The sequence below is a fragment of the Bolinopsis microptera genome, chromosome 3 (genome assembly GCF_026151205.1).
Source record: "Bolinopsis microptera isolate Bmic1 chromosome 3, MBARI_Bmic_1.0, whole genome shotgun sequence".
Classification (NCBI taxonomy): Eukaryota; Metazoa; Ctenophora; class Tentaculata; order Lobata; family Bolinopsidae; genus Bolinopsis; species Bolinopsis microptera.
In genome coordinates this window covers 20,567,124-20,594,785 of record NC_087074.1, presented here as the reverse complement: position 1 = coordinate 20,594,785, position 27,662 = coordinate 20,567,124, and the positions used below count along the sequence as shown (strand labels likewise).

The 27,662-nt window shown below is 40.5% G+C and overlaps 2 protein-coding genes across 38 annotated transcripts in view; both read right to left on the bottom strand.

Moving 5' to 3' along the window:
* The window catches only part of LOC134813368 (uncharacterized), a 359,978-nt gene that overhangs the window by 86,194 nt on the left and 246,122 nt on the right, over positions 1-27,662 (bottom strand). The gene's annotated exons all lie outside the window — the stretch shown is intronic.
* LOC134813369 (zinc finger protein 236-like) overlaps positions 1-27,662 on the bottom strand; it is a 145,376-nt gene that overhangs the window by 112,092 nt on the left and 5,622 nt on the right. For 26 of the 37 annotated variants that reach the window (XM_063821074.1, XM_063821101.1, XM_063821098.1 and 23 more), the window contains exons 2-5: positions 21,603-21,788; positions 20,476-20,592; positions 19,326-20,112; positions 18,918-18,976 (exon numbers count right to left, since the gene is read on the bottom strand). In XM_063821074.1, coding sequence (XP_063677144.1) covers positions 18,918-18,976; positions 19,326-20,112; positions 20,476-20,592; positions 21,603-21,759 — 1,120 coding nt within the window. In that variant the 5' untranslated portion in view covers positions 21,760-21,788. Of the gene's footprint in view, positions 1-1,635; positions 4,463-5,185; positions 5,572-7,436; positions 7,768-8,757; positions 9,236-9,688; positions 10,172-12,058; positions 12,568-13,193; positions 13,675-18,917; positions 18,977-19,325; positions 20,113-20,475; positions 20,593-20,934; positions 20,961-20,996; positions 21,023-21,602; positions 21,789-27,662 lie in introns of those variants that run through there. The other 11 variants (XM_063821073.1, XM_063821071.1, XM_063821072.1 and 8 more) reach the window with 11 other exon arrangements.

The following is a 27,662-nucleotide window of genomic DNA, read 5'->3' as shown; positions in this document are numbered from 1 at the left end:
GTGTAGGATGCAACTGAAACTAAGGGTCACATTGACTAATTGTTTGTTTGGAGTGTAGGATGCAACTGAAACTAAGGGTCACATTGACTAATTGTTTGTTTGGAGTGTAGGATGCAACTGAAACTAAGGGTCACATTGACTAATTGTTTGTTTGGAGTGTAGGATGCAACTGAAACTAAGGGTCACATTGACTAATTCTTTGTTTGGAGTGTAGGATGCAACTGAAACTAAGGGTCACATTGACTAATTGTTTGTTTGGAGTGTAGGATGCAACTGAAACTAAGGGTCACATTGACTAATTGTTTGTTTGGAGTGTAGGATGCAACTGAAACTAAGGGTCACATTGACTAATTGTTTGTTTGGAGTGTAGGATGCAACTGAAACTAAGGGTCACATTGACTAATTGTTTGTTTGGAGTGTAGGATGCAACTGAAACTAAGGGTCACATTGACTAATTGTTTGTTTGGAGTGTAGGATGCAACTGAAACTAAGGGTCACATTGACTAATTGTTTGTTTGGAGTGTAGGATGCAACTGAAACTAAGGGTCACATTGACTAATTGTTTGTTTGGAGTGTAGGATGCAACTGAAACTAAGGGTCACATTGACTTATTGTTTGTTTGGAGTGTAGGATGCAACTGAAACTAAGGGTCACATTGACTAATTGTTTGTTTGGAGTGTAGGATGCAACTGAAACTAAGGGTCACATTGACTAATTGTTTGTTTGGAGTGTAGGATGCAACTGAAACTAAGGGTCACATTGACTTATTGTTTGTTTGGAGTGTAGGATGCAACTGAAACTAAGGGTCACATTGACTAATTGTTTGTTTGGAGTGTAGGATGCAACTGAAACTAAGGGTCACATTGACTTATTGTTTGTTTGGAGTGTAGGATGCAACTGAAACTAAGGGTCACATTGACTAATTGTTTGTTTGGAGTGTAGGATGCAACTGAAACTAAGGGTCACATTGACTAATTGTTTGTTGGGAGTGTAGGATGCAACTGAAACTAAGGGTCACATTGACTAATTGTTTGTTTGGAGTGTAGGATGCAACTGAAACTAAGGGTCACATTGACTAATTGTTTGTTGGGAGTGTAGGATGCAACTGAAGCTAAGGGTCACATTGACTAATTGTTTGTTTGGAGTGTAGGATGCAACTGAAACTAAGGGTCACATTGACTAATTGTTTGTTTGGAGTGTAGGATGCAACTGAAGCTAAGGGTCACATTGACTAATTGTTTGTTTGGAGTGTAGGATGCAACTGAAACTAAGGGTCACATTGACTAATTGTTTGTTTGGAGTGTAGGATGCAACTGAAACTAAGGGTCACATTGACTAATTGTTTGTTTGGAGTGTAGGATGCAACTGAAACTAAGGGTCACATTGACTAATTGTTTGTTTGGAGTGTAGGATGCAACTGAAACTAAGGGTCACATTGACTTATTGTTTGTTTGGAGTGTAGGATGCAACTGAAACTAAGGGTCACATTGACTGATTGTTTGTTGGTAGTGAGTGCTTGTGGTTATTGAAGATTTCGAGCAATTTGAGTTTCAAGAATTCCATGAGCCGGGAAAATAATTTACAGTTTTTTTAAATAGTCACGTGTTGCTAAACAAATTAAAACAAGACATATTATATAAATTTAAGATAGAAATATTAACGTTTCAAATTTAGAGAAGTATGTCCATATTACTGATAAAAAAGCTCATTACAAATAAAAATAATCCTCCTCACACTGACAGTTCACATGTCTAAATTGTACTTGACACTTAGACCTAAACATTTGGGCAAATGTCCGTGCAGTGTATCGTTGCGTTTGAAAGCTTTGCCGCAGTTCTTGCACGTGTAGGGTCTCGCGCCACTGTGAACTGTGCGCACGTGCCTGTTAACTGTGTTCTGCCCCGCAAACCATCTCCCACACAACTTACAACACGCTCGCTTAACTAGCTCTGAAGGGGGTGATGCAACGTCAATTAATGTCAATTAATGTCAATGTCAGTTTTGCAAAATTTTGGAATACTGACATTAATTGACACGATATTTTTCGACCAGAGATTATGTAGTTCTACCATATTTTTAGCACTTTAGAACGTTTATATCATCAATTTATTCACTACTATCACATACGGAAACACAACTTGCAACACGCTCGCTTAACTAGCTCTGAAACACAAATTTAATGGTTCCCTTTCTTATTATGTGTTATTTGTCCGGACAAATGTAACGGGTCCCTGACTATCATAAATCGTGACTTAAATTCAACAGTGGGCCGTTATATCTGAGATCTAAATATTTTATTGAGATGAAGTTCACAGTTCAGAGGTTAAGAAATATTCGCTAAGTCATGGTGACGGGGATATAGAACTACAATCGGGGGTATTATTACAAAAGAGAAAGGTTCTGTAATAAGAGTCACAAAATGATATTAAGATTTTAATCAGTGCCGTCTAAATTTAAATCATAAAAATAATCTACTCCCAAAGGAGCATATGACAATCTGATTATCGCGGAGTTCGTTTGATATCCAAATTCTTGGAGCAGTGGTGGTTCTTATGCCGGCTGACGGAGGCTTGGGTACCGAACGTTTTGCGACAGAACTTGCACGTGTAGGGCCGCCGTTTCATGTGAACGGAGGATATGTGCTCCTTCACGCTTCTAATACAGGAGAACGTTTTTAAACAGATCATACACATCGGGACTCCTGGTGCGGCTTCTGAAATAATCGGCGGCATTTTCAAAACTATATTTGATTCGTAATTTGACAGGGTTATGACAGTAGGCATACGTTTAATGCAACTTTCTGTTTAAATTCGAATGTAATAAATTAAAAATAAACTACGTCTAACTTCAACAGATTTATAGAAATTTATGCTCGTTTGTATTATAGACACCTCTCAGTAGCTAATCTCTTGCGAAAGTGAGTACAGTAAATAACGAGGATTTGAATTAAATGACTGACAAAGAATTCAATATAAACAACACCGTTTAACGAACACATAAAAACAAACATTAAAACCTCAAAATATCCGTTTTAATTATGACTGCGAGTATAATTATCCGTTAATTATGACTGAGAGTATGGGCCCTATCAATGTGTTCTACTAGTCTGTATCTTCTCTTGAACGTCATTTCACAGAGGGAGCACGCAAAGTGCCTAGTCCCCCAATGTACGGCCTCCAAATGGCGGGACAGGTTGTTCAGAGCACTGAATCTCAGCTTGCAGAGCGGACAGGCGTGGGGACGCTGACCTTGGTGCACGGTACGTGTGTGTCGAGCTAGGGAGAAGGAGGAGGAGTAAGTTTTGGAGCAGGTGTCGCAGATCAGTCTGTCTGAAATTCAGTCAGTGTACTAATAAGGTTGGAGAGGTGGTTAGTCTTGATGTTAGAGTAGGTTTCAGCGGCCTTTATTTCTGGTGACAAAATCAAGGGGTTCACAGGAAATTACAGTTTGCTTGTAATTAAATGGCAACTGAAACTACAACTAATTACATCGTGTAACATGATATCCTATACAGCATCGATTCAGCAATTCAAGAGTCCTTGGGTAGACCGAGCAGATGGGTTCGCTCGTGCTCTTTCAACAGTTCCCTGGACCCAAACTCAGCTTTACAAAATATACAGGTAATCTTAAGTGCCTTCTTAACTGAACAGGCTGGAGCAGGGATACTAGTTACCATGGTTACAGTATGGGCAGTGGGCGGTATCTGCGGGGGCGGTACAGCGTGCCACTGTAGACTGTGCGCTTGTTTAAAGTGCAGTTTGAGCAGGTAGGCGGAGGAGAAGGAAGCGCACTTCTTCGCGGGGCAGATGTTGCAGGAGTAGGGACCCACACCCTCGTAGTAGTCATGGTGTCTCGTGCTCTTCAGATGCACTTCCAGGGAGGGGACAGAGTCAAACTTGAGGCAGCAGATCCCACACTTGCACATGTGAGCGTGGGTAGCACTGTTGTAATGCTGACTCATCGTGTGTTTCCTCAATCCTTGAAGGGTTTGAAACGTGACCTTTTGGTCACCCCAGCTGGGACAAACGCTGCAATGAAAAACTCGCTTAATTTTAACCCTGTGAATAGCCTCGTTGTGTTCCCGGAGACAAGCTTCGGACAGAAAACTAATGTGGCACACTTGGCAACTAAAGACAGAGAGCTGGTCGTAAGAAGCTGAGGTTTTGGAAGCGTGGGCTTTATCGTCCATGAGGTGTCTCCGGAGCAGTTCGTGAGACCGGAAGTTTACATCACAGAAGCTGCATGAAAAGTGAGACACTTCGTTTGTCTCACAGGGCTTGTTTCGTTTGCGGTGTTTGTGAGGCGGTAGGGAGCCGTTGTCGCTTGGACGTAGCAAGGTCCTTTTCAGGTGGTGGTGCCGCGGCCGCGGTCTCCGACCGTTTCAAGACATGAGCTGAAGTTTCAACTTCAACTTGTTCAACCTTTATAGGTACTCCGGTACAGTAGTTACAACTGTCGATATCTGAAAATAATTATAAATTCGCCTTTTAAACAAATTATTACATAAATTAGATTGTCTAGTCGAAAATTCTCTTGAAATTGCATTTTACCATTATTTTTTAACAAGTTTCCGACTAATAGGCTTCTGACCCTCTAACACAAATTACGTCCAAAAAGTTCTATCCCATTAAAACAATTGCGATTGTCCACATTAAATACTCTACTCATTTTCAAGAAGTTAATGCAACTTTTTCACTTTCTTATTGAGACGATGTTCTATCCGCGAGATGTTCAAATGTTTAGTGGCGACATGTTCTTTGAGGTGTTCGTTTCTCTTGTACGTCTTGTTACATAGGTCACATGAGTACGGCCGAGACTTGAGATGAACGTCCAGGATGTGACGCTTCAGAGACTGTTGGAATTGGAACTCCAGGTTGCAGAACTGGCAGAATATCGAGTGTTCTGATGACGTCATCGTGTGTTCTGATGACGTCATCGTGTGTTCTGATGACGTCATCGTGTGTTCTGATGACGTCATCGTGTGTTCTGATGACGTCATCGTGTGTTCTGATGACGTCAGCTCCTCGAGCTGCCGACTGAAGAGTGGGCGGTGGTAGATTGATGGTAGAGCCCCAGCTGAAAGAGAATAAAGCGATTCTAGTCACGAGTGTTGAATTTGAGTCAGGAGATTGGAGACTAGCTGTTAATCATTGAATTATACCGGACAAAGATGAACATGGGTTTTGTAGAATTTCGAAACTTTATTTTTCAAACAAAAACAACCATAGCTTATGATCATTCATCATACTGATAATACAACAAAAAACTGTCTTTAAAATTGGAAAATCAAAAATCAAAAATCAGGCTCAGTGCAGTGGGTCAAACAATTCAAAATTTCATCACAGTATCATAGCTGCCCTCAATTATAAACTGAGCTCAAATAAGCAGTCCCCTCGGTACTTTCGCCATGCTTTTTAAAGAAATGATCCTTCCAGTGCTCCTTCCGTTTAAACTTCATCTTACAGATCGTACACTCGAATGGTCGCATGTTGAGGTGAACAGTTGCGATGTGTCGCTTTAAGTTCGACATTGCACTGGTTCCTCGAAAGTGTTTACCACAAATTTCACAATCTGCGGAGAAGTGGGTTCTAGAAGGGTGGGACTTGTTCTAGAAGGGTGGGACTTGTTCTAGAAGGGTGGGATTTGTTCTAGAAGGGTGGGATTTGTTCTAGAAGGGTGGGATTTGTTCTAGAAGGGTGGGACTTGTTCTAGAAGGGTGGGATTTGTTCTAGAAGGGTGGGACTTGTTCTAGAAGGTGGGATTTGTTCTAGAAGGGTGGGACTTGTTCTAGAAGGGTGGGACTTGTTCTAGAAGGGTGGGACTTGTTCTAGAAGGGTGGGATTTGTTCTAGAAGGGTGGGATTTGTTCTAGAAGGGTGGGACTTGTTCTAGAAGGGTGGGACTTGTTCTAGAAGGGTGGGATTTGTTCTAGAAGGGTGGGACTTGTTCTAGAAGGGTGGGACTTGTTCTAGAAGGGTGGGATTTGTTCTAGAAGGGTGGGACTTGTTCTAGAAGGGTGGGATTTGTTCTAGAAGGGTGGGACTTGTTCTAGAAGGGTGGGACTTGTTCTAGAAGGGTGGGACTTGTTCTAGAAGGGTGGGATTTGTTCTAGAAGGGTGGGATTTGTTCTAGAAGGGTGGGACTTGTTCTAGAAGGGTGGGACTTGTTCTAGAAGGGTGGGACTTGTTCTAGAAGGGTGGGATTTGTTCTAGAAGGGTGGGACTTGTTCTAGAAGGGTGGGACTTGTTCTAGAAGGGTGGGACTTGTTCTAGAAGGGTGGGACTTGTTCTAGAAGGGTGGGACTTGTTCTAGAAGGGTGGGATTTGTTCTAGAAGGGTGGGACTTGTTCTAGAAGGGTGGGATTTGTTCTAGAAGGGTGGGACTTGTTCTAGAAGGGTGGGATTTGTTCTAGAAGGGTGGGATTTGTTCTAGAAGGGTGGGATTTGTTCTAGAAGGGTTGGATTTGTTCTAGAAGGGTGGGATTTGTTCTAGAGGGTGGGATTTGTTCTAGAAGGGTGGGACTTGTTCTAGAAGGGTGGGACTTGTTCTAGAAGGGTGGGACTTGTTCTAGAAGGGTGGGATTTGTTCTAGAAGGGTGGGATTTGTTCTAGGAGGGTGGGATTTGTTCTAGAAGGGTGGGACTTGTTCTAGAAGGGTGGGACTTGTTCTAGAAGGGTGGGATTTGTTCTAGAAGGGTGGGATTTGTTCTAGAAGGGTGGGATTTGTTCTAGAAGGGTGGGACTTGTTCTAGAAGGGTAGGATTTGTTCTAGAAGGGTGGGGTTTGTTCTAGAAGGGTGGGACTTGTTCTAGAAGGGTGGGACTTGTTCTAGAAGGGTGGGACTTGTTCTAGGAGGGTGAGATTTGTTCTAGAAGGGTGGGATTTGTTCTAGAAGGGTGGGACTTGTTCTAGAAGAGTGGGATTTGTTCTAGAAGGGTGGCATTTGTTCTAGAAGGGTGGGATTTGTTCTAGAAGAATGAGACTTGTTGAACTAGAGGGGTGAGATTTGTTCTAGAAGGGTGGGATTTGTTCTAGAAGGGTGGGACTTGTTCTAGAAGGTTGGGATTTGTTCTAGAAGGTTGGGATTTGTTCTAGAAGGGTGGGATTTGTTCTAGGAGGGTGAAATTTGTTCTAGGAGGGTGAGATTTGTTCTAGAAGAATGAGGCTTGTTCTAGAGGGGTGAGATTTGTTCTAGAAGGGTGGGATTTGACGGTAAAGATTGTTTTGTCGACCTAGAAAAAGTGAGCCTTATTTGTTACACCGTTAATAAATGATTTTTCAAGACATCGACTGGAGTAAGTACGAGCCAAAAATTAAGAATCGACATAACCAGCTAAAATCAGTTTTTCACGTTACCAAAAAAGCGATTATAAATTTCAGCCCAGCAATGACTCCAAAACTACTCATTACATTTCGCTGATCAACTTAAAGTCAAGACCTTTAGATATTTTCATAGGCTGTAAAGATTTTGTAGCATTTCCCCTCGGTCGTCAACATGTGTCGATGAAGCGTCCACTTTCGGCTGAAACACTTCTTACACCTGGGACACTCGAACCTAGCTGCCCCCGCACCATGGTCACGACTATCTGTGAATCTGTTGCCAATAAGATGAGAGTAAGGGGTATTTTCGCTCTGCTGGGTGCCGGGAAGTGCCGTATCCGGGAGCCGGGAGCCGTGTGCTGTGTCGAGGTGCCGCCCCATTTCCAGGGAACTGTAGGTGGATTTGTTGCAAAACGGACAATATCCCCAGACTGGCGGTTTTACTGAAACTGTTGTTTACTCGTGTTATTGATTAAAATTGTTCCTTGCTTTTTTAACTACATACTTTCGATTTTGTGCTATTAGCTCGGTGCCAATTTGTTTCTACGATAAGACACGTTTTACCAGTTAAGAATAAAAGAAATAATTCAGAATATATCCGAGATAGCCGACCCACGAAAGATAATATATGGTCCGTAAAGAAAAAGGAAGACCCCGGTGAATGAATAATAAACAAATGAAATGCATCCGAAATATAATAAGATGACGAAGATTTTGAATAATGGACATAATTGCCGGGGGTATAAGGATTAAAGAAAAGTATAATCAATAGTAAGACTGTTTTTTATTCAACTCAACTTCATCCTTAATATACGGTTCATAAGATAATTTCCTTTCTGTCCGCTGATTAATACTACTACCACTGAGGTTTAATGTTGTAGTACATACATATTACATTACACTGGAGCTTACACAGTGTAATTTCCTCCAGTCTGCGCCGCGTACGTTTATAAAGGCGCGCGGCGCAGACTGGAGGAAATTACACTGTGTAAGCTCCAGTGTAATGTAATATGTATTTACTACGGCATAATGTTGTGTGCGGAGAGATGATGTCGCCGCAAACTGAACCTCCTGCTGAAAGAGGCCCTACAGATGGCACACACGTACTTGTACCCGCTGTGAATTGTTTGACTGTGCAGCTTCAGGGCACCCACACAACTGAACGTTTTGGTGCACACTGGACACGTTGGACGGCTTTTATCTGAAACTGGTGTGGAGGTGCGTGTTGAGTTACCATGGTAACGTTACCTTAAGCCATGTTACCATGGTTACATTACCACGAATTAGCGTGCTCATTATTATTGGACATTCCTCAAGGTCGGTTACTTTTAGGGCAGCTAATCTAACACGCCATGTTCATCGTTATTACTTTATTGTGTTCAACTTGCTGATAGAAGTTTCACTGATTTGTTGGAGACTCTGGATTGAAACAACGGTCTAAACAAAACTTTTTAATAATTCGAAATTCGGAGAACATTGAATTGCTGGGACACTTCACGGAAACAAGTAAATAACATGATCATAACTTTAAACCAATAAAAACGTAGAATTATGCATGTAAAATTATGTTTAACAATCTAAAAACAAGAATACATGGAACTAATGCCGCAGTTCCATTCACCATGCTACCATGCTCAATATGATTTCTGCTGACTTATTCTACATTCAAATGACTACGAAACTAAGAATGGAAGTCCGTAACGTCCTCACTGAAGTTCCACTCCGACTTGGCCGGAACGTTTCCCTCGCTGTGAGCAGTGTAAATGTGACGTTGCAAACTAAACTTGCGTGTGAAGGAAGTGGGGCACACCGGACACACGAACTTGTTAGCACCGTGCACTGTATCCACGTGTAATTTCATGTTGGTTTTGCTGCTGAACGCTTTACGACAAATCGGGCACAGTGGACGAGACATCACTGAAAGAAACAGTTTGGAAGTGTTGTTTGAGTTTTCTAGAAAGGCCAGGCCATGGTGTACGGTTTTATCTGTTACTGAGGAGTTTGATTGCAATTTCTAAAATTTTACCAGGACCATAATTATGTTGAATAATTATGTTTTGTACATAATTATGTTGAACATGATACAAAAACATAACATACTAACTTGAATGATACCAAACATAGAATAAATTAACAGTCAATACGACCGACATCCACAGTTCTACAATCCACAGTTCTACAATCCACCGTACAACGAATAGTTCTTGGCAGTTACCATAGTGACACTACTAGTTACCATAGTGACACTATCTTGGCAGTACAGCGTTTCTCGTGCGCCCTCAGGTTATCACTTCTAGCAAATAGTTTATTGCACGTGGAGCACTGGTATTTCTTGACCTTCATGTGCACATCCTCAACATGTCTCTTAATGTTCTTTCTTCCTTTGGGTTGGTATTCGCAGTACGGGCATTCAGTCAAACTCCCTATAAATCCTGATAATTTAATAGTTCATCGTAAAAGTCAGAAGTTCGGATCAAAGTGTTTTTTCTGTGCTTCAGTTCCCGATCAATTTCTACGCCAATTTTAATGCTATTTCTTCAGATAAAAACAATTATTCTTAATTTATTTATAACTGTGTTTCAATAACAATGAACAAACGAAAAATACATTAATGGTCCCGGGATTGTCATTCGATCTGACTTGTCCGCCACTTGGCACAAGGACAATGATATCTCTGGTGATGAACGAGCGTATCCTTTCTCCCAAACTTACTGCAACATTCCGAACAAGTGAACTTTTCCAGTCTCAAGTGCACTGCTTCTACATGCCGCTTTAGTTTGTAGCGGTTACCGATGTTGGTGAAGGAGCAGTTATCGAACGGACAGAAGTGGGTTTGTTTCTCTTTGCCGGACTCTTAGATGGTGAAGAAGGATTGTTTAGGGGGGAGGTGTATGATAAAAACGGAGATTTGATCGGATCTACAATATTGGTAATTTGATGGTACATTATTCAACAATTTCTTGTTCGTGCCTTGATAAGAAAATTCCAACAATAAAATTCTCCAAATTCAAAACAATAGACGAGAAATTCCCGTAACTTTCTTAGAACTGAACCTCTTATAGTCTTATTACAAAAACTACAAAGCAACACGTGCTCCTCGGCCCCCTTGATGTTTATTTGGTTGTTAACTGTAGACGCCTGTTAAGTCACGTGTTACGCCAGTATGCATAAAATCCGGTAACACGACATCTGTCCGACAGCGACATCTGTCCGACAGCACAAATTATTTGTTTTTTAAAACTATCTTACTATCTAGAAAGTTTCAAGAAAATCGTATCGTTGGATCTCCAGATATATGCCTTGGTACCACTGCAAACCACCGAATGTGAGATATTTTTTGTGTTTCGTACGGTAGGATCCGACATAAACTATTGTCCGAATAACCTATTTTCTGAGTCGGACAGATTTCGCTGTCGGACAGATGTCGCCCAATCATACAATCCATGCGGTTTCTGACAGTCTGTAAAGCAGCAGTTTTTGTAAGGACAGACAAACTTGCATATGTTAACAGAGGAGTCCTCTTGAGGGCTGGCAATCTGCCAATACTCTGGAGTGGGTGGATGGGTTTAGAATTGCGGTTTCTTGGGAGGGGAATAGATGAGGTATGCAGATTAACTTGATGTTACTTAATTATTAAGTATGGAAACATTACAGCTGGATATAATTCACGAGCCCCACACATTCTGCAAATGCAATAAAACTTACATTTATAAATGTTTTAAACTCAAAATAAACGTAAAATATACTACACGGCCACACAACCAATTACAGTTTACTAATATTTAACTAATGAACAGTTTTCTGGTATCTCTACTTGTAACCATGGTAACTAATGAACAGTTTTCTGGTGTCTTAAAAGGTTTTCCTTTCTCGCAAAAGATTTCCCACAACTAAGACAGTGGAATCTCTTCAGTTTCAAGTGCACGTCGTTGATATGGCGTTTTAGGTGGAACTTCGCGCCTTTCGTTCGCCCTCCGATAATAAAATCGCAGTAAGGGCAGGAATGCTCCTCCGTTGTAAACCAATAGGGAGACGTACCTACCAAAGTAACCATGGTAACTAGTGAGTTACCATATTTTAAACGTAAGTTATCTTACTATCTTGAATTTATCGATCTATTAACTCGTGAGTTATGATACTTGGTTGGGTAGGTTAATTTAGAAGCTATGACTAGTAGCGTCACTATGGTAACTAGTAGTGAAGCTATGACTAGGTATAGGTGGGGTCACCAAAATTCGTTGTATTATAAACTTAAGAGCTTCTCAAGATAGAAAAATCCCACTTTGATTAATCGTTAATTACGAAATACCAGCAATATTCCTAAATAGTCATCATAAAAAAGGAGAAATTTTGGTAGAATGAACAGTCCTCTGGTGTCGGATCAAGTTTTCCTTCCTTGAGAAGGATTTGCTGCAGAGTCCGCATGGGAACCTCTTGACTTTCAAGTGAACTTCGGAAACGTGACGTTTCAATCCGCCTTTCCAGCCGAAAGTCTTGCAGTCGATATCACAAAACGGGCAGCTGAACAAGTCATCGCCTGGACAATATCTCGGCATTATTGCTTGCGGAGGTGGCATTATTTTACAGGTCTTATTGTGTGGCAGAGAGTGGGGGGACTGGACAACTAGGACTAGTAATTCATGGCGCGGGCGGCCGAATTTAACGTCAAGTAACCTTACAAGATTCTAAATTTTAACATTTAACCGGGCCAAATAACAAAATAATAGGCAAAAATTTCGAGAATAAAGGAATTTAAAACAACAATCGTTACAAAACAACGTTAATCAAGAATAAAGAATTCGCCCACACACAGATAGATATTATAAATTGTCACCACATTGAAAATAAACATGGGAGACTATTTAAATTATCAGGGAATCATTTCATGCACAAAAACAATTAATCAATTACAAGGGCCATACGTACAGTGAGGTAGGACATGCACAGAACCAATTAATCACGAAATTAACGTGTCGAATTCGATCTCCTACCCAGTAAATTATAACTAATTACCAGTCAATTAGAATTTAATTGCATCACCGAGATGACGGACTTATCGTCAGTATGGTGGTTCATTTGGTGGGCTAGCAGTGTTTCCTTGCGTTTGAATTTCTTGAAGCAAAGGTCGCACGCATAGTCCTTCTCCTCATTGTGAACTTCACGGATGTGTCTTTTTAAAACCCATCTTTTTCTACTTAGTCCGCCCTTGAACGTGAAGAAATGGCAATACGGGCAATACAGGGGTTCGACTGAAAATATGAGGAAACCGTGTAAAACTTAGTGTGTAAAAAACACGACAGATATGGATTTTTGTTTCAGCACACTAAAGTGGTTCCGCTGGAGAGAGAACTGACAGCAAATTTCCTTTTTAAGCACCCTTGTCTCACAATTCCCTTAAAAAAACCAAGCAATACAATAAAAGAATTGTCATATTATTCAGCTCGAACGAAATATCTACAGCTGCCCTTTAAGATGGATGAGCATATGTCGCTTGAGTACATCCTTCCTAGAGAAAGCCTTGTTACACAGCGCACACACGAATGATCTCCGGCCCAGATGTACAGCCTGAAAGTGGCGTCTCAGCCCCGCCGTGCTGCTGTACTCCTTCCCGCACAGAGTGCAGACTACTGAAATAGTGCAACGTTACTGCTTGCGGAGGGAATGCTTGCGGAGGTGCTTGCGGAATTATGCACGAGTCGGATGTGCTTCTTACGGATGTCGCTGCGGGTAAAGGTCTTGGGGCAGTGTGGGCATGAGAAGCGCCGCTCTCTGTTATGCACCGTGCGTATGTGGCGCTTTAGATCTTGGAGCCGCTTTATGGAACGCTTGCATACGGGGCACTCCTGGCTAGCAGGCGCTGAAACTGGGGGGTTGTGTAATGGGACGGTTACTATAGCAACAGTAGCTAGGTTACAGACGAAGGAAGGAGACAAGATTATCCACTAACTAGATCTACTGAACAGCTGCTCTCAACTTTAATTAAACAATAATTTAAACCATTAATCTTTAATATGTTACTATAATTTAAATGTCACGTAACTTTTAAACAACGTAACTTTTCAATTAAAAATGTCCTCAATCTAGTTATCAAATTACGGTGAAGACAAAAGACACAACCTCACTCACTCGTTCATCAAGACAACAAAGTGATCACTAGCACGGAATTTGTCCTCTGACAGCTTTATAGGTATCTGGATGTACTTTCTTCCAGTGACGAACCAGACTAGTTTTACGGGTAAAGTTACCACTGCACAGCGAGCATTTGAAGTTTCTGTACCTCTCATGGACTTCCAGAATGTGGTACTTGAGAACTGTTACCGAGGCTAACCTTTTCTCGCAGATGTGGCATGTCAAACCTAGAAACGAAGGGTTCGAGAAGATTGTTGGTGCTAAATTTAGTTTGTTTATCTCTTAAACCAGAACGTGGCTAGTTTCAGAAACTACTTGAGTCAAATTACCGTCAAATATTCGAAACAAGCCGATTATAACCGCAGGGTTGACTACTAGATTCATCATGATTCGCCATCAAAGTTTTAAAATTTTAAAATTTCTTATTACTCGGTTGTGCATGAAAAATGTTGTTTAAGAGGCAAACTGATGCCGAACTTTAACAGAATAGCAATAATAACACAAGCTAAGAATCAGGATATTAATGGTTCTTAAAAGCGAGGATTGCTTGCGGAGATGTGTTCTTAAAAGTGTTTCTTTGTCGTTTTAGCCCTCTTCCAGTTGAGATGAACCTCCTTGTAGTGGCGACGGTAATTAGTCTTGCTGGAGTAAACTCTCTGGCAGGCCGGGCAATATATCACAGGACGTTCACCACCTAAAGGTGGAGGAGTCTTAACACGGGAGATGAGCGCTGTGTAGGGACTTCGGGTATTGCAGATAGGGATGATTTCAGAGGTATTAATTGATCTAATTTTGGTACGCCTCCTAGGAATGCTACAGGGCACACGCTGTGTTGTTGCTGAATCGAACATGTTCAATACACATGATTCATGAACAGGTAATACTACTCTCTAATATGTACTAAAATCAATAAATCAATGTATTGTGAAGATTGCCAGAATGATTTAAAGATGTTATTTAATTATTGATATTAAAGATCAGTAATTTATTAAATCGGATCCCATAGTGCTACCGAGCAAGGTAGTTGTTTCTTAATTGGAATTACAGTAATTTCCACGTATGTTATCTTTTTAATTAACTTATATACGAAGATGGTTTTGGTTCGGAATGTTTGACGGACATTTTAGTTGCAATAGTGTAGAATAATTTATTTGGCAACATACTTATGTATTGTTTTCGAATTCACGAGCAAATGTACATAATGGCAAACATGCTCGTCGAATATCGTATTGCTAACAAACTTAGCTCCACACACTTTAACTTTTCAGCGTGAGGGACTTCGGGTGAATCTTTTTCATATGCCGTTTTAAGTTGTTGGCCACATTCCTATTCGTTTTGAAGATTCTTTGACATATGTGGCAACGAACGTCCCCAGTAGTTTTACCCTCTGCGGAGAAAAAGAGGGTAGGAATGTTGAGGCGAACTGAGGGTCGCCCTAATTAGTGGCTCCGCCTGCCAGCTAGGAAATGTAACCCTCTCATTAGTGGTGAATGTGTGTGTGACCCACTTCTCTCTCTCTCTCCCTCTCTCTCTCACTCAGTACAGAAAGTTCTAGAACCGCTGGGTAAACTTGCCGCCACATTAGACAAAGAAAAGCCGCGCACTGCGCGCAAATACTTTGTTAGCTAGGATTGGGTTTAACCGGAGAAAATAAGCCAAATTTGCTAGTCGTTTGGCTACGTTCTTTTGTTGCACTATCTATTTTATGTTAATGATCAATCGAACTGAGTTCTAGTTGGGCCTACGACCAGCGTCCTACCAAGGAAGCAGTAACCACGCAATGAAAATTATCTACATTTACAGAACAAGAAAACAACAAATATACTGCATCGCTACAAATGCTAATCATCAACTGCTCCTGAAAATCAAGCCAAAGTACCCCGAAAAACGATGCCCAAGCCAAAGCGAAAATATCCCCGGAGACAAAATTTTCCAAATTTTGGCCCTATGCGGTTCTACTTAGTCTTAGAATGGGCGATGCAAGGCAGGTTTGCAGATTCTCCTCTGCTAATTTCATTCCTTAACCTTACTTACAAGCCATCATTGCATTCATTGGCCAGGCCTTTCTAGAATTACTAATCTCAAAGTTTTCACAAGCTTTTGTAGGCGAATTTGGGGGTAAAGTAAAATCATTTAACGCGGCCGTTGTAAGCACAGAGTGAACGACTTTGTGTTGTGTAGAATATAAAATAGTAACAGAAATTGAGCCCTTTTCACTCTGTACAAACTCGGCAATAATGCATATTAAGAAAAGGACGCCTCCAATCGATTGACAACTTCACGATCCCTAAAGTTCGGGTTTAAATCCAAAAGCGAGCAGGAGTTTGAAAGAAATAACAGTGTTGGCAATCGACTGCAAACGTTAATTATACACAATATCCTAGTTATACCAATACGTTCTGAAGATAACAGACCAAATTTTGATCCATAGAAAGAAGGAAGAACTGTACTTTCATTCAAAAGGGGTTCTATCGAAGTTTCGGTATATCATCGAAAATAAATCTAACAATCTAGGCAAAGTTTGGCCTGTAAACAGAACTATTGGTGATGCGTAAATCTGAAATAATTGCAGTCGAGTTTTTAATCACTCTATAATAGGGAAATCCTGCTTGTATCACTGATCGTTCAAAGGATTCACATTTAGTTTACAAAGCGTTCAGGCATTGTTTTTGACTTCTACCCATCATATCCATGTTCTATGTTCTCTCAATTTAAATGACGACCAGTCAGTATATTAATTAGTACACAAGCAAGATCTCCCCCTCAAATTTGGCAAATTTCCAACCTCATTCTCACACTTTCTCACACACGAACAAACCCTTACCTAGCCTTGTTTACAGAACTTACACAGGACATTAACTTACACGCACCTCTTCCACAGTTTCTCCCTCCGTCTCTCCGTTCTTCTTCGCAGTGTTTAAAGCACGTACAAGTGACAAACATACACTTAAATATATGCACTTACATGTTGGTGTTGTAATTAATTATGTACATGTTATAATGAGTAATGTACAAAGTTTATAATTATTGCTGTGCTGTGTGCGCTAAGGAGAACAAGCTTTCTTTCTCAGCGGAGATTATGATAAATGAAGCTTGTTTTTTGTAGTCGCAGAAACGCCATATTAGGAAACTTTGAACATTACTCACATTATTAAAATGTTTGGGACATTTCTACTTCTACATAATTGTATTACACATTTGTACTGCATACTTGTAGCGCATATTTCTAGTGCATATTAATAACACACATTTTATAGTGTTGTCACATGAAATTGGTGCCTGACATTTCTAATAGACAACTTACATTGAAGTAAGAAGGACGCTATATTTTTAAAAACTTCGAATGCGAATTTTATCTGACATCACCATCTAATAATGATTAACTGGTAGATTATACTTTAGGTCATAATCGTACAGACATAGAAGGACAGACTATACTGAGACAAGTAGGATAACTGACATATAATTAGGACAGAACTAAACCCTCCCTGACCTTGACATGACTTCACTGACACTGACTTAAGTTAGTTACAAACTATAATTTATACTAATTAACTTAAGTTAGTTACAAACTATAATTTATACTAATTAACCATATTATGACTATGGCAAGTTGTGTCCGCTATATGTATATATGCAACTTCTTGTTGACTCTCTACTGCCCCACAACTGTGTGAAATAGATAGATTAGCTGAGATGAGCGCTGTTCGTTGTTCCAAGAAAAGTAGTTTGCTTAAAGGGTAGAATCTAGGCCAGCTGATGATGGGTCACAATTACCATGTCAAAGTATGCTGGTTGTTAGTTCTAAACTTATCTTATTTTCAGCTTAATATGTAATTTGTTCTAGAATCGTTCAGACCCCATCCCTTCCCATATTTCAGATAACAACTTTTAGGATACTAAGAAAACACAACTGTAACATACACAACCAGAGGGGACTATGTCAGAGTTCAATGGGGGGGGGGGGGGGTTGTTACCATGGTAACTAGCAGTGTAACTATGGTAACTAGCAGTTTTACTGGTATTTATGCCCCCCCCCCCCCCCCCCCCCCCCCCCGTTCAATGCCCTTACGCCCTCAAAAGTTAATACATTTCAGCATGGTTTAGACTTCATTTATTCATCCTACGATTAGCTGGAAAAAGTCAAATGTTCAAAAATTCTGAAACTTATGCCACATATTATATTGCAGTTTGTACTTTATATCCCACACTCCTACAGTTTGTACTTTATATCCCACACTCCTACAGTGAGCTGTCCTTCAGGTAAACTCTTTAGAGAACTCCACACAGGGCCCTCTGATTACAAACAACATACCTGTTATTAGAGCCTCCACCAGTGTACCAGCCATCAGGCGCAGTCTTCAATATAACTCAATATTAAGTACATTTTACATGACAAAGAACAGGACGTATATTCCTCTATATTCTCAACACTAACCCTGCTAACCTCACCACACACACACTCTCACCCTCCCACGCTACTTCGCAAACCTGTTACCCAGGTAGCACGTGACACCACATTGAGACACCACGTGACAGGATAGGAACACCACGTGACAATACGGAGACACCGCACAAAAAGTTGAGACATCACATGGTGTGACTCTCGAGACAGCCGCTCACTCTCTCAAGACAGAGAGAGAGCTCGCAGAAAATTAACGGAATAATTTTACCGCCATCCATCACTCACTCTCGCATACTACACTCAAATATTTACACTGACCGCACACAATTTATTAGGGAGAGGCACGGTGTTTTATTCAAGGCGACTTTGCATATTGTCCGGATTATGCGGACTCGACTGCATATATTTCAAACCTACGCATAAAGCTAGTCTAGAACCCAATACTTTAATAAAAGTATCTCCAACTCTCGCACCCGGTAAATATTTCAACCTCTAGTCAAAAAAGGTTAATTGCAGCAGTGCTAGGCCAAGTGCTAGGCCAAGTGCCAGATCATTTATCGAGATGCTGTCTCACGAGATCTTATCTTTTAATTCAAGCAGTCTCACGAGAGAAGAGACAAGGGGTTCCACAAACCGCACGAAAGGGAGGTAATTCAGTGCATGCGAAAAGGGGAGCAGTATTTAGAGTATTTAGAGAGTTTTCAGTGCATGTTAGGTTCCACATGTTCCACATGGGCACAGTTCAAATAGAGGGCCTGGTATTTGGTGTTCAAGCGAGCAATTTGCGTTACTGTAGAGCGCAAATGGATACTTTTCTTCATTTGTATCACTGTTAATGCCATGTAGACTAGATCACCGCATCCCCAAACAAATGAGATGTCCCATATCGGATAACAAGTATTCGTTATTGCACCACTTAGTTTAATTTATAACTTACAGCTGAATACCGGTTGTGAGAAACTTAGGATGTCTGGCCGTGTTTTCTGAGTGAAGAAAAACCCCATACGGAGCTTAAATGAGTGGTTTGTATTGGGTTCTAAACTGCGTAACTAAAGTGTTTCTTACTTGGGTTGGCTTGTCCTTTAATGCTGGATACGTTGAGGCCGGCGTCACTTATGTTCTTCCTGCAAGATCGAGATAATTAGACAATCAGACTAGAAGTAGCTAGGGTTTTATCTTAAGTCGGTTGTAAATTAAGTTAGTTTATTTAATTAATTTAAATAAAAGAGGGCTCCATAAAGTTGTCTCTTGGATAACGGGAATAAATCTATAAAGTTACGTGTGTAAATATTGAACTGTAAGAGTTAGTGCAATTTAGTGTTGAAGGAGCTAAGTAACCGATAGCAAATAGGAGTGTTGTAACTGTTACAGTAGCGAATAAATCTTGTGAAACAACATTATGAGACATTCAATGGATAACAAATGGGAATTCCAACTATTCCCGTTTTTTCCCAAATATTTTAAAAGACTTACATCATACTCTCTGATATGTTGGGAACATTAATGCCAGAAGGACCGGGCCCATCACCAGAGTTGAGACTACCAAGCATGGATAAGGGATTACCGGCACCACGGTCGAGGAACGAGGGAGGTAAACCGGAGGGAGTCGCAGTGGGTACAAAGTTCTGTAATCCTACATTGTCTTCAGCCCCTGATATTGACGACATGAGCTGATCTAAAGTGTCTTGCGATATTAGTTCGGAGGATTCGGAAGCGGGCCCTGTCAGGTCGTTCACTTCCTCTTTTATTTCGATTACTTCTGGTACTGGTTGCTCGGTTTTGACGTTGGCGAGGGAATCATCTGGGGGCTCAGCTACGGGCTGAGAGGCGGAGGGAAGGGAGGTCGTAGTGTTTTCTGAAGATTGTGCCGAGCTGGGGAGCTGAATTAAAGGCACGTTTGGGGCGAGAGAGTCTGAGCGGTTTGAGTCTGAGCGATTTGCTGAAGGGGTATGCACAGCAGAGGGTTGGGCGAGAGACAACATAGCTGTCGGCTGGGAGACGGATAACATAGCGGTGGATTGGGCGATAGGTAACATTATGAGTTCGGATTCTGATGAAGTCGAGGCGGATACAGGAACAGATACGGGAATTGAGATGGGTGCTGGAGCGGGTAAGGGTAAAGGTCGTCGGGTAAATACGGAGGGTTGTCGAGAGAGTTGTTGGGAAGATATCTGAGCGTTAGTTATCTCCTGGTTAATCTGTTCTAGTTCTGCTGATAAGGCTGATGGGGTTGGGTCGACTGAGTCAACATCCATGGCTCCTGAAATTATTAGCATTTACAATGAAGCTTTTTTAAATCAACTCAGTATTAGTATCCCATATAATCATCGCTAATAAACCGTGATTGATAAATTTAAAAGTCATTTAAAAGTCTGACATCAACCTTTTAACACCCTTGAGACGTACCAAAAAGCCATAAACTGACTGCAAACCACACCACATAACCATAACAAATCAGAGGGATGTAAACTGTACGTACGGTGGGGCGCCATATTATGTTTTATATGTTTGTACATATTATGTTAATAATATGCTTGTATATACTATGTTAATAATATGTTTGTATATATTATGTTAATAATATGTTTGTATATATTATGTTAATGATATGTTTTTGTATTACCTGCCGAGATGTTGGAAGTGTTGTTGGGGGTGTGTATGGGTGACACATCATCCTCGATATCATCAACTTCAATCCCAGCATCAGACACGGCCTCTATCACTGGTGCTAAATGTTGAACTGAGGGGGTATTGGTTAGTGTTATCAGACACGGCCTCTATCACGGGTGCTAAATGTTGAACTGAGGGGGTATTGGTTAGTAACAGTCAGACACGGCCTCTATCACGGGTGCTAAATGTTGAACTGAGGGGGTATTGGTTAGTGTTATCAGACACGGCCTCTATCACGGGTGCTAGATGTTGAACTGAGGGAGTGTTGGTTAGTGTTATCAGACACGGCCTCTATAACTGGTGCTAGATGTTGTACTGAGGGAGTGTTGGTTAGTAACAGTCAGACACGGCCTCTATCACGGGTGCTAAATGTTGAACTGAGGGGGTATTGGTTAGTGTTATCAGACACGGCCTCTATCACGGGTGCTAGATGTTGAACTGAGGGAGTGTTGGTTAGTAACAGTGAGACACGGCCTCTATCACGGGTGCTAGATGTTGAACTGAGGGAGTGTTGGTTAGTAACAGTCAGACACGGCCTCTATAACTGGTGCTAGATGTTGTACTGAGGGAGTGTTGGTTAGTAACAGTCAGACACGGCCTCTATAACTGGTGCTAGATGTTGTACTGAGGGAGTGTTGGTTAGTAACAGTGAGTGGAAACGGAGTTAATTGGTTTCTGAGACGACGAGTGAAGTGGTTTGGGTAATGAATGAGAATGAACAATAAGTAACGGGAGTATTTATCATGTTCTCTAGGACGATCTTTTAATCTTTTTAACACAATTGAACTTTGAGTGAACTGTTTGAAATTGGCAACAACTGAGTAATTATAACCCTGATTGTGATTCTTGTAATCTGATACATTCGCAGCTACTCTAAGCTTAACACCGTGCGTAGAATATTACAGATGTAAGATTAAGTTGTAAACTTACCTATTGATATGTAGTAATATTACAGATGTAAGATTAAGTTGTAAACTTACCTATTGATATGTAGTAATATTACAGATGTAAGATTAAGTTGTAAACTTACCTATTGATATGTAGTAATATTACAGATGTAAGATTAAGTTGTAAACTTACCTATTGATATGACTCGGACTGCGGTGTCTAGTAGAAACATAAGAAATTCATTATCACTTTTTTGAGTGAAATGGAATTCTTGCTTCTGCTTCAAATAGAAGTTGTGGACATCATTGTTGTAGAAAATGGGGAGGGGAGCGGTGCTGGCAGAAGCCATGGTAAGGTATAGGTGGAGGACTTACTGCTACGAGAAGGTGACTGGTTAGTAACACGTTTAAAGAAACTAAATAATTACAACAAGTTAGATTCAAAACCATTAACATCGTCATGCTTAGCGTTGTTACAAGAATGGGACTGAAAAGGATTCAAATTGTTCACAGGTAAAATATGATAGTTGTATCATTACGGTGGACAATAATGTTGGTCATGTATTGTAGAGCGCTGTGTATAGCGTTGGACAACCGTGGAGAACTTCTAGAGTCGTTCATTCGTTTGCAAGTACGATATCAGAAAGTAAGTTCGCTGAACATGTAGGTGGCACCGAGAATCTATTCGTAAAGAAGTGATATCACAATCCAAAGAGATCACTTCATGAATCCTGGCTAACGTCCTACAAACGTCAAAATATGGTCCAAAATGGGAATTAGAAATGTAAATGTAAAGACCAACGACTATCGCTAGGAATGTATAAGGTTAAGTTAATCAACCTAAATTAAATCAATTTTGACTATCGTGACGCATTTTATGTTAGATTAAAAGTATCTTAACCAAGTCGACGTAACTGACATCACGGATAAAACAAACGAAAACAAGCGCGAAATTAGGTGACGCCTAAGATCAAACAACAAAATCAGCGCTCGATTCAATTCTTGTTTTTTAAAGAATGAAGAACCTATACTACTATTTCTAATAAAATCTCCGCGCGCAAGTTGAAGTAGAGCGCGCAGATAGAGCAACACAACTGTGGTCATCTTTAAAAGGTTAAAGTGTTAGTCAAAGGTTTTCTCAAAGTTTTCTTCGAAGGAAAGCAATAAGCATATTGATATGCGTGGCAAGACAACGAGTGTTAAACAAGTTGCTCTAACCAATGCCCTCTCAGGTTTAGTTAGAGAGGTGAAATAATTTGAAATAATTTTGAAATAATTTTCTATATAACATATATAACCTGCGCTTAGCCTAACATATTTTCAATCGGTGTGTTTATGAACAGAAAAGGCTGCATTGTCCTTAAGTAAGTGTTGTAGGTTTATAACCTACAAACCTACCAAGACGCGCGCCGAGTTGGATCGACTCGTCGACGGTCTTGAATATTTGAAATGAATATTTTACGAATAGGCGCAGTTTATATCTCCGCCAAAAGCACACTCCCCAAATCGCGCGCATTGCTGTAACTTCTTTCAAACTTCCTGAATCGAGATAAATTATATTGCAATGTATTCAGAGTTAATATTTGATTCTCGGTGTCAATCCTTCGCAGCTCGTTGAGGCACAGTGGTGCATCTCGCCGATCTACCGAAGATTGCGAGAAGAATTATTTTATGCGCGGCGCGACCCAGTAGTGCATCGGGCTACAAAGTTAATATATGCACTTATACAAATTACTTGGAATACTTTTGAAAGAGAATAACAAGCTCAAAAACTTAACGGGTGATACTCGTAAAATATCTGTTCCATATATAATATTGGACCGTCGACGAGTCCAACTCGGCGCGCGTCCTGGTAGGTTGTAAACCTACAATCAAAAACTTGTGGTGAGTTAATATAACTGTTAACGGCGAAATTTGTTTCACCTAGCTAGCTTACTAGTCTAGTATTATTATTATTATATATTCAATATCGCTTGCGCGTGCTAAATCACTTAACATTTTACAGGCGATTTTCGATGTTTTCCTAAATGCGCACGTTATTGGTTATATCTCCGCCAAAAGCACATCCAATTTGATACGTATGAAATATTTTTATAACTTCCTTCTATGACAAAATTAAACGAGGAATCATTTAAGATCACTTTCGAGGTTACCTGGGTACCTCAGGCTATCATTATCATAAACATTCGATTCCAATCTTCAAGCAGCCAGCACTTGACACAATTCAGCCAATCAGATTGACCATTGTTAATGATCTGGCCCGGCGCGCGCTACTTCGTAGCACTTGCCGTCGAAGAAAGCGGCGCGCGCTACTTCGAAGAAATTTAGACGAGTAACATCCGTCAACCAATCAAAGTACAGGAATCTGCAAAGTTAAAGTTGCAAACTTTTGATCGGCCCAAAATGACACTTTTCTGGAGATTTGTAGATAACTCCAAACGTTACTTTTACATGTTTTGAACATGTTGCAAAAAACCGGAAATCTCTAACTCTTTTACTTTCAAAATTAGGCCCCATCCAGTAAGGGTTTCTGGGGCCTGAGGTCCCCAGGTAACTTCGTTGTTCGGCATTCGTACAGAAGCAAAACAAAAATAATAATTCGCGCGGCGTGTCGAAGTTCGCGCGGCGTGTCGAAGTAGTGACGTCCTTTAATTTTGTATCACGTCGTGACCCCACGGTCGTTTCACTATGGTGGAGTTTCAGTACGGTAGAGTTTCTACGATACAGGGGAGCCGCGCACTCGTGCGCGGCGGATCTTACAACGTATGACAACTCTAATCCATTAACAATAATAAATAAACAATAAAGTTGTATTCACGCAGGGCCATTTAGACGGATGTTACTTTTTAAAATTAGCAATGGACAAGACCCCTGGCTATTAATTATGTTTAAAAATAAAGTTTCGGCGGAATGATTGACGGATGTTACTCGTCTAAATTTCTTCGAAGTAGCGCGCGCCGCTTTCTTCTCGAAATGTTGCGATGGCACGAGCTACGAAGTAGCGCGCGCCGGGCCAGATCATTAGCAATGGTCAACGGAATGACAGACTGAGCGCCGCCTTTACTTAGCCATGAGTCTACGCGTACTGCATGACGCGCTTGTTTCACAAGCGGTTCCGCTACTGCAAGACCGACGTCCATGTTAATAAACAACCACGATTAGTTTTTTATTTTGTTAGATTGTATGGCTCTTACTAAATCGCTCGCCCAAAAATTTCACGTGACTTTGGTTTTTTTGGTCTTGCAGCCGTACAAAACGGTTTTACATAAACCCTAATCCCAACCCTAACCCTAACCATAACCCCGAAACTATCCATAATCTTAACCACAACCCTAACCCTAACCCGAGCCCTAAATAATCGAATTCACGTTTTACTAGCCTGTCACGTGACCAAAACGGTTTTTTGCCCATAACTCTCCAGGGAAGCATTTTAACCCTACGTCATGGGGGGTGATTCGGAATCAGCGTCCAAAAATACACCGATCTAGATCACTTTCATGCCTAAAGGGCCTTTTCACATGAATTTTCTTAAAATTTGGGCGAGCGATTTAGTAGGAGCGAGATTGTATAGTAGACCGATGAACTCAGTCAGTTGAAAGTCTGATAGCATATGTTCTGTTTGATTTGACCAAACTAATGCCTTTCATTGCTTTATAGCAACTCTTGTATAATTTTCATATTCACATTCTGAAAGAAGCTGTCTGGGAGCATATCCCAGTGAATCATTTAGTCGGTAAAATAATAAAACTGAACATAATAATCAGAAACATTTTGGAGTCACATGTACTGAGCAGTCATCTTCGTATAATTCTCATTTGCAATCAGAAAATACTATATCATAATGTAGTACTATTTTTACACTACAATGTAGATGTACTGAAAGGGTATCCTTAGAAAATTACATATTTTTTGGCAGGTCTCCTGATTTTACCCTCAATCACGGTTCATATCTGGTGAGTTGAAACGGGTGAGTTGAAACAGATATAATAGATCCAATTTCTTTTTTTAAAAAGAGAGGTTAAAAAACTTCTGGGGTGTGGCAACCCTGGGGAAGGTTGCCGGTGAAATCAGAGTGAATGGTGGAGGATGGTGTAAAAATTGACATGAGTCAAGATGATACGCTTAAGTGCTAGCTGGGTATGGAAAAGTACAATGAGACGAGACAGCTTATGAGTTCATACTCTAAGTCACCCTGGTCTGATCCAGATTCCAGCTCTTCCGGCACAATTAAGCGTTTGGTACGGTTTGACAATCGTGGTGATGGGTTGGTTGTCGAATATGTCATTGACAGAGAGGTAGTAGTCCTGGAAGTATTGACCTCTTATTTGGGCAATAGCCGGACACTGTCCAAGGAAGTGTGAGACAGTTTCCTCTACGTCGCCGCACATAAGACAAGCACTGGTGTTTGATTTGCAAATGGTGTGAAGGTGTTTGTTTAAGCCGCAGTGACCCGTGATGAGGTAAACTGTAGTTCTGTAATCTTATCTGTTGTTGCTGAGTGTAGTGTTGAGGTTTTTGATGATGTTGGTGTGCTTGTGGCCGAGTGTCACTTTGGTGTGTCTGGGACCATCAGTTAACCAAGATTCCTGATTCAGTCTGTTGAGTTTTTTTGTCGATTTGACGTTTGATGTAGGATTGTGGAATTGGACACTTTAAAGTGGATTCACTGATTTTACCAAGCTTGGCCAGCTCATCTGCTTTTTTAATCCCCCACAATCTGATGTGTGCAGCGATCCATCGTATCTCTAGCAAGTTGTTGGATCCGAGTGCATTAAGAGAGTCATAACAGTCTCTTGTAGTTCTACTCCGCGTTGAAAGCGCAGAGATAGCTTGTATAGATGATAGACTGTCAGACCATATGATGATATGTGTGTTGATCAAATGTATCGTTAACTACTGACACTGGGATTAGGAAAACAAATTTTAGGAAAACAAATTTAAATTTTGGTATTTATTAATAACAATCAAAACATATCATATCATAAAAATAAAGCCACGCGTTGGTTGACTGCCTCAGTAAGGTGAATAATTTAAGCTTGAAGGTGCCCTGCGCATTTACAGAACCTTATGCGGCAATCACATATATTCATGAGGACCTGTGAGCGCCAAAATTAATTTAAAGTTTCTAGAAATCATACATCACTACGAGTTACTCATGCTTTTGGATTATAAGAGTGCGGATTGTCAGGTATTTCATTCATTCATACTTAATCGGTTTAAAGCTGTATATTTAGAACTCACTATTGTTTAAACTACGAAAGCAGAACGTAGATAATGGACAATATACCGACGACAATACCAAGGACCCGAGTGCCGCATTGACTTTTCCGGATCCGTTTTTACCGAAGGCTTATCCACCAGTTACTCATGCTGCATGTATAGTCTGATAATATTTTGTCTTATCTCTAGCAAGCATTCTGTAAATTGAAGTGTCGTATTTATTATAGAAGAGCCAGCCAACCTCCGCATTATAATCTTTTGTATGCCAAGTTCGTTTATAAAATCTAATCATATAATAAGATTGATCCAATAGTCTAAGATGAACGGTATATCATAGCTCATCGTTATTAAAATCCGAATGGATGAATTAATCAAGTAATGTTCCCTTTCAACACAACTAAACAACAAACAAATGCTTGCTCACCAGTGGTGACGCAATCGTAGGGGCATGCAGTTGGTTCAGATAACTCTCACCCCAACGACGGCGTCGAGAAATTATCAAATTATGCATTTGCGCCATACTGGACACATTTTATATTTAATATTTTGTGGTTTGTAGAAATTAGTGTCATCTACAGTATAGCTTAACTGGCGAGCAAGCATCGTCCCACTCGGCCGGGACGAAAATACCGAGTCCAATCACAGAAAGTTAACCAAAAGATAAAAACAACAAGAGCTCGGATATCAACAAAAATCACATGCTCCAGACGACGGGGGAAGAGAGGAAAGGAAGTAAGCTGCTGGGCTCAACATATTTTGATAATTGTAAACAAATTTGTTCTTGTGCCCTATAATAATTTGGTATTGGGGTATGACCCTGTACTGTGTGTGATAGTGAAAATGAAAGTGAATGTGAATCTATAATGCGAACGAAATGAGTTATGGCCAGACGATTCTTCAATTTCAAAATAATAAAGTCAAAGGACTCTGTTTTAAAATACAAGCTCATTCTTATCGAAGTTTAATTCTGTCCATTCTAATTCTTCGTACCTGGAATGTATCTTGAGTAGCTCACTTTTCAGTGTTACTTTAA